The 7,328-nt window shown below is 57.5% G+C and overlaps 1 protein-coding gene across 1 annotated transcript in view; it reads right to left on the reverse strand.

Annotated features, from left to right (window-relative positions):
• The window catches only part of SLC41A3 (solute carrier family 41 member 3), a 47,742-nt gene that overhangs the window by 10,766 nt on the left and 29,648 nt on the right, over positions 1–7,328 (reverse strand). The window contains exons 3-5 of the mRNA XM_024763379.1: positions 6,341–6,412; positions 2,630–2,774; positions 355–501 (exon numbers count right to left, since the gene is read on the reverse strand). Of these exons, the coding sequence (XP_024619147.1) occupies positions 355–501; positions 2,630–2,774; positions 6,341–6,412 (364 nt within the window). The remainder of the gene's footprint in view (positions 1–354; positions 502–2,629; positions 2,775–6,340; positions 6,413–7,328) is intronic.

The following is a 7,328-nucleotide window of genomic DNA, read 5'->3' on the forward strand; positions in this document are numbered from 1 at the left end:
CAAGGTCTGGGTCCCAGAACGTGTGCAAACGCCCCGTCGGTGGCTGACCACGTCACAGGCCACCTTCTGAGGAGCCTGGCTTCTGCCTCCTTGGCTGTGACACTCCGGCCTGGAGTCACCTCTCGGGCAGCTGGCATGTGTCCGGCGTGAACTGTGCCTCCCGTGAGGAGGTGCTGAAGCACCCAGACCAGCCTCTGTCAGAGGTGGGCACTGACAACCTGTACGTCTGCTGCCCGGAGACACCTGTCCCCGTGGTGCACTGGAAAAGCCGGCGGCACCTGGGGGGCGAGCCCCATCTGCCCAGTGATCCCAGGCCTCGCCTACGAAAGGACAGACCCCAGCCTCGGGCCCTACCTCTGTGTTTGTGGAAGAAGCTGCTGACGAGAGCCAGGATGGACAAGGTGATGAGGTCTCCCAGGCTGGCCGCGATGGGCGTCGCAATGTTGTCCGGGTTGAGCCCGAGCTTTCGAGCGCCGATCACTATGCAGACCATCAACATCCCTGCAGGGGGAGGGGACAGGTGGCTGGTGAGCGGGTGGCAGGGCCGCCCAGGAGCTCGCTGCACCCACGGAGCCGCCCGCTCTCGGGGTCCCTCCCTGCACTGGGGCGCGAGGCTTGGACTCTGCCCTGTGTCTCGCGGGCTTGACGCTGTGGAGCAGCCCAAGCATCCTGATGACTCCCTGAACCGTCGGGGAGACACAGGCAGGTGGTGCCCGGGCTCCCAACCTCGGGAACTACAGGTGTGATGCTCACAGCCCTCCTGGCAGCAAGATGGACCCCAAACCGCTCTGAGCAGCGGGAGCCCCGGGGCGGGCAGGGCAACTGGCCCGTGAGTGGTTTCCAAGGGGCAGAGCCTGCGGGGAAGACGGCAGGGTGGGGTCTGGGACAGTGTGGGGCAGCAGTGCAGGTGGTCCCTGGAGGGAAGGGGAGGCACACAGAAGGCAGCATGGCACTGGGGGCCTGAGGGGCTGCCAGGGCCCAGCACGTGGCCGCGAGTGCAGGGCGACGTCCCTGCTGGACCCGAGAGGCCCTTCCTCATGGCCGCTACACCTCCCAGGACCTGCTTCTGTTCTGACTCGGTTCTGAGGCCACTGTGACGTGCTTCCACCCCCCACGCCACACTGCCTGGGACAAAATCCAACAGCATCTTGCGTGGCCTTTAAGAAGACACTTTCCATCTTGGCCACTGCTGTTTTAACACTGGACTCAGCGTTCTGTAACTCTAAAAGTAATCACAGTTATCAGGTTGGTGCCATCGAACGCCGCTGGCCACAGTCTGTGCTGTGTTGTGACCAGGTCCCAGCAACTTGATTCTTTTGCAATGTCATTTGTAAGTGAATTGACACTGCCTGGCTGAGCCGGTGGTCTGGTGACAATCCCACAGGCATGCGTAGAGGACACCACCCGTTTGAGATCACTTATTACAAACCACCAGCACCACCGCCCGGCTTTATGGCTCAGACAGGCCCAGGTCGTGCTGTGGCCCACCAGCCACGCTTCCTGAGTCCCCCTCATCTTGGGACAATCCCGGCTATGTCCTTGCCACTGAGGTGCACCCCATCTGAGGCCTCAGTCTTCTCCTCTGTAAAACAGGAGCCAGGATGGCCCCCGGGAGCGGCACCGCCTTCTGGAGCCTTGTTCTCTCAGAAGGTTCAGCCCCTCCCTGGCCCAGATGTGCAGGCATGCAGCAGGTCTGTGAATCTGCTCCTGGGCTTCCGCGCTCCGGCCCTGCCCCGACCTGGGCTCCTACACGGGGATGCGGCCGCCTGGTAGGAACCACAGCCACCGAATAACCAGCTGCATCCTTCTGGGGGTCAGGCGAGTGAACAGTCGGCTCGACAAGGCTACCCCTCTTCCTGGACCTGGTGCGCTTTGCGGGGTACACACAGACACGGCCCAGAGAGAACCAGTGTGACCGCTGTCCATTCAGAAAACCTGGGAGCTGACCGGTGCCTGGGTTAAGTGTGGGAAGAACCACGGGCTCTGCACTCACACTACTTGTTGGTGGAGGGGCGGACAGTGCACGAGTGAACAAGCGTGTGAAGCAAACAGCGTGACTGTGAGCGAGTCAGGGGAGGCTGCGAGACTGGAGTCACGCGTGTGCTCGCGCACTGAGGGGTCAGCCTGAACTGGGATGAGCCCCGCAGCGTGGGGCCCCAGCGCGTCCCGGGCTCTGGGACAGAAGCGGGCACACAGGCTCGGGGAGTGCTGCGTGGTGAACAGATGCGCAGCCACTGGGCTCCCTGCTGATGCGCGGGAGCTCCCCCCGGGGCCTGAGGCAGCGTGGCACGAGCAGGGTGGGGACAGCAGATGGTAGAAGAGGACACGCAGGCCCTCTCAGAGGAGCTGCCGTCGTGCAGGGAGCTGAGACATAAAGTAAGGGACAAGAGAGCTTCAGATATTCGCAAGGGCTCCAAAAGGAGCGTGAAGCGTGGTGGCCTCCGGCGGGGGAGGGGGCGCAGGACCTGCCTTGCCCCAGGCCCCGCCCAGGCCCTCCCGGTGGCCAGTCACAGACAGACGTGTCTCCGCCCCAGCAGAGGGCAGGGACCCCCTCGCCGCCCTCCAGGTCAAGGTGGGTGTGAAGACTCAGCGGTGCCCCGACCCGCGCAGGACCCCGAGGGCTGCTCACCCAGGGCGCAGGCCGCCAGGAAGGCAGTGATGACGCTGCTGGCGCACAGCACCTCCGCCTCCGCCGCGTCCAGCTCCTGCCCCGACGCCGCGCCCAGGAGCAGGGCCGCCACGGCGGCCAGGAGCCCCACGACGGCGGCCTGCACCTGCGGGCAGGAACCAGACGTTAGGCAGGTCTGCTGACCTCGCCCGAGCGCAACAAAGCCAACACCCCCTTCAGCCCGATCCCTGCGGGAACCGCTGCCCCGCCCCGTCCTTCCCCGTCCTCTTGCGTAGGGTCCTCGGTCAAGGGCCCCCCGTGTTTCCTCACAGCCCCTCTAACCGGTTTGGACAGAAGTGCTGTGATCTCCAGCGGCACGGACAGTGCCCCTGCCCCCCCCGGAAACGCCCAGGACCCCCGGGAGACACCAGAGCTGTCGGAGCTGAGGCCCCAGCGCACACGCGAGGCCAGTCAGCCTCCGCAGACGAGAACACGCCCCAGCTCACACACGGAATTCCACTCAGGGTCCCAGGATTTTTCCCGGTACCTGATAACTCATTTTAAATTTAACTCACAAAAATGAGCAGATGTGCAAAAACAGCCATAACAACTTTGAGAAAGAAAATGGGAATTTTGGCATTTTCATTATGAATACGTATTTTAAAGCTATAGTATTAAAACTGGGTGGCTTGGCAGAGAAATAGACAAATAGGTCAGCAGGACAGAACGGGGTCCAGGAATTGAACCGTGAATATGTGAAAATTTTAAATTTAATGTATGAAAATTTAATCATGAATATATGAAAGTTTACTATGATAAAGGTGGCATTTCAAATCAGGATGGGATACGTAAGGTAAGAGAAACCGGATATTTGCTTGGAAAAATAAAATAGATTCTGACTTTACACCGTTCACACACACATACCTAAACATAAAAACATAAAGTGTGAAATGGATGAAAGTATTGAATAATGTGTTTCAGATTGTGGATTAGGGAAGGCCTCCTACTAAAGATGAAACATATAAAATCCATAAAGAAAAATACAGGTAAGATTTACAAAGTCCAAGCATGACTTCTGTGTGATAAAAGACATCACTAAACAAAGGCAGGGATAGACTCGGAGAAAGTATTTCCGTCTTACATAACTAATAAAAGATTAGTATCCAGAATAATGAGTCCATTTTACCAAATCAACAATAACCATCATGATAATAGAAAGATAACGTGATGGAACGATGCATGAGGGATATGACACGTAATCCACAGAAAGGAGATACAAACGGCCAAGAAACACACAAGAGATGATCAAATCCCTAGTAATCAGGAAAACTGAATCCCCAGTGGAAGGTTAGGATTAGGGTTATTTGTGACCAGGGCTGGTCCTCCTCTATTAAAAAGTAAGTGCTGTTTGATTTTCTTGGCACTGGGGTCCTCTGCTCATCGGGTAAATGGATGGATGGGGTATACTTCTTACCTGTCGGATGGAGTAAAGTTAAAACTCAAAGGTCGACAGTACAAAGTACACACGGACAAACAGGTGGGACGATGGTTGTCTTACACACTGATGGTGGTAAAACTGATACAGGAATTCTGGGAGGAAATTTGTCTAAGTTATCTAAATACCTGATGATCTAGCATTTTCCCAGGGAAACGTGCACATGGGGACAAAGAAGCACATAATCACCATGGTGACTGGAGCTGCTCTGTACAGAGTGACGTCCGTTCGTTAAGTCACTATTAAGAGAAAAGTGCTATTTACAAAGTTACACGTACAGTATAGCATGTTTTATGCATAGAAACATGGGAACTCGTGTGGTCTGTGTCTGTGGGCACATCCATGTGTCTGCAAACACAGAAAGGGTTTAGAAGAGTCCTTCCCGTGCTGGTGAGCTTATGAGGAACTAATAATTGAAGTTTTGTGTTTTTTTTTTAAATAAATCAATCTATTTATTTATCTTTGGCTGAGTCTGGTCTTCGTTGCTGCGCCCTAGAGCACAGGCTCAGTAGTTGTGACACACGGGCTTAGCTGCTCCGCGGCGTGTGGGATCTTCCCGGACCAGGGCTCGAACCCGTGTCCCCTGCCCTGGCAAGCAGATTCTTTAGCCACTGCGCCACCGGGGAAGTCCCATTTCAATTATTAATACTAGTGCTGGTATTGCACCAAGAGATCAGATGTTTTGTAATCCTTTCGGAAAACATCTAGAGCCTTAAACTGTTCATACCTTGTGAACTTGTAGGAAGTTCTCTTAAGAAACCTATGCAAAAGGAGAGCGCTCTCACTGCAGTATAACTTACCGAGTAGGAGCCTGTAACTGCAGGTGCCCCGCAGGGTGACGGGTCTGTGAGTGGACGGGCCGAGCTCGGCAGGTCTGCACAGGCCCCACAGAGCCAGCCCCTGGCTGCCCTTCCCTCTTACCCGTGAGGTCCTGGCTCACGTATCACTCTTGGGTACATTGTCGTGATAGAATACGCTGAAGTTATTTTAAAAGTTTAAGTATGGAACTTACTGCACCCTTTATGCTTTGATGTTAAGCTTTTTAAAAAATGAAGGAGACCAATTGCATCCACGCTGTGACAGGACCACGTGCCAGGCCAGGGCCTGCCCACAGCAGGACCTGATCAACACTGGTTGAGGAGGATTCGGTAGGAAAAGAAACGCAAAACCAGTGACTGTTGCCAAGGCGTTTACCACCCGCCCCTGCAGACCCTCTGCCGGGGCCTCATGAGAGCTTTAACCTCCAGGGGCTTCAGCCACAGGCTGTAGTCCCGGCCCCTGTGAAGCACCTCGGTGGACGAGGCAGACGTCTAAACACAAAACTGCATCCAGGACGGCCTGACAGCGCCCGCAAGGCCCGGAGAGGCAGCCAGTGCCAGGCTGGAGCCGGGTCTGAGGAGAGACCCCACCGGGTGACGGGGAGGGGAAAGGACATCCCAGCAGGGGAGGGGGCCGGGCCCACCCCTGGACAAGGGGGCCGGCAAAGGGGCTCCAGGGGGAGGAGGCCCCATGAGCTCGAGGGTTAGAAGAGGCCAGGCAGGGGCCGTGCAGAAGCGCAGTGGAGCCCAGGTGCCTGGACGGGGAGGCCAGGGCAGCGGGGCTGGGCTCCAGGCGGCCCAGGGGAGGGTCCTCAGAGTGGCCGGATGTAAGGGTGAGGGACACAGGCAGGCTGAGGGCTGTTGGGTCTCTAGCCGGGTCAGACGGGAGTGTCACTCACTGGGCACGTGAATCCCACCCGATGAGCCACACAGCAGCCCGTCTTACGGATGAGGCCCCTGAGCTGGGCCACCCCAGAGCGAGCTTCCAGCCCAAAGCAGACGGAGTCTGGGACTTCAAAGAGGGGTGTGAGGAGGGCAGGCGATGGGGCCGGATCTGGGGACACTGCTCTGGAGATGCCCAGCGGGGAGGTGCAAACGGACTCTGGAGCCCCGGTGAGAAGTCAAGGCCCCTCCTGAGTCTGTGTGTCCTGCCCAGGGCAGCCTGCTGGCCAGTGATGGTCTCGCCTGCACGCCAGTGTGACCTGGGCCCAGTTCTCGGTGTGGCCACAGCCTGCCCCGGCCAGAGGAGCCCAGGAGGCTCTGGATACAAACGCTTCCGTCCAGATCCAGGCCCAGCCTACTGCTGCCTCGGGCTTCCTGGCTCCGTGAGACACCCCCCTCCGCCCCGCGGCCCCACAGTTAGGAGGAGACACAAGTTTGCGACGCGCATGAAGCATAAGGGACAGAGGCGAAGGTCACCTGGATGAGGGCGAGGTTACTGCTGATGACTCGGTGCCTCTCCCGGGGGCCATCGATCTGCCCAGTGTTGGCCTAGGATGGAAAGAAGGGCAAAGGGTGAGTCGGGCGGCAGCGCCGAAGCCAGGCCCACCCTTCTTGGAGAGGGCCTCAGGACAGGCCAACAAATGCCCCCTCACTGCTGCCAGAGCCAACTGTCCTGCCAGCTTCCAAAACGGTGACTCGGGGCTGGAGAGGTGGGGACACAGCCCCAGCTCTTCCCCTCACAGGTGTGCGATCACACATACACGTGCACACGCGGGCACGCGTGTCACCAAGAACCTCAGCCGTTGACCATCCGGCCGATCCATGAGGGGTGCCGGGCTCCCCCCACCCTGCCATCCCTCCTCCCCGCCCACGAGTCGCAGCTCACGTGACCAGCAGCCACTCACCCACCTTGGCCAAGTATCCCGCTTAAGAAACGTATGTAAGGCCCTCTTCTCTTGGGATAAAAAGGCGAGATCGGAAATGCAGCTTTCTCCTTTAAAAGGGGTAGCTGCTCCTAACGTCACAGCCTTTGCCAGCAAAATTCAGGATGCAGATAAGAAAAGGTTTCAAAGCAAATGTCTTTTCCTCGCTCCTATCGCACTGAGTTCACTACGTTACTGAACTCTGAGGAAAACACATAATTCTCTTTTTTACTTTATTTTTTGGCTGCGCCGTGTGGCTTGCAGGACCTTCGTTTCCTGACCAGGGATCGAACCCAGGCTCCCTGCAGTGGAAGCGTGGAGTCCCAACCACTGGACGGCCAGGGAAGCCCCCAGAATTACTTTTCTTTGTACAAGTAAGGGGAGGCTTCTTGTCTTTGGGCGCCTGGGACACATCAGGTCACCACTGTGGAGCCCCAGTCAGCTCTGGCTTCATCCAGATGGCCTGACACCTGCCTCGGGTGTCCTCCCAGGAACTGGGGCGCAGGTGGAGCAGAGCCGCGAGGGACCCACCGAGGCCACAC

This window comes from Neophocaena asiaeorientalis, unplaced genomic scaffold, assembly GCF_003031525.2.
Source record: "Neophocaena asiaeorientalis asiaeorientalis breed wild unplaced genomic scaffold, Neophocaena_asiaeorientalis_V1.1 scaffold433, whole genome shotgun sequence".
In the NCBI taxonomy this organism is placed as follows: domain Eukaryota; kingdom Metazoa; phylum Chordata; class Mammalia; order Artiodactyla; family Phocoenidae; genus Neophocaena; species Neophocaena asiaeorientalis.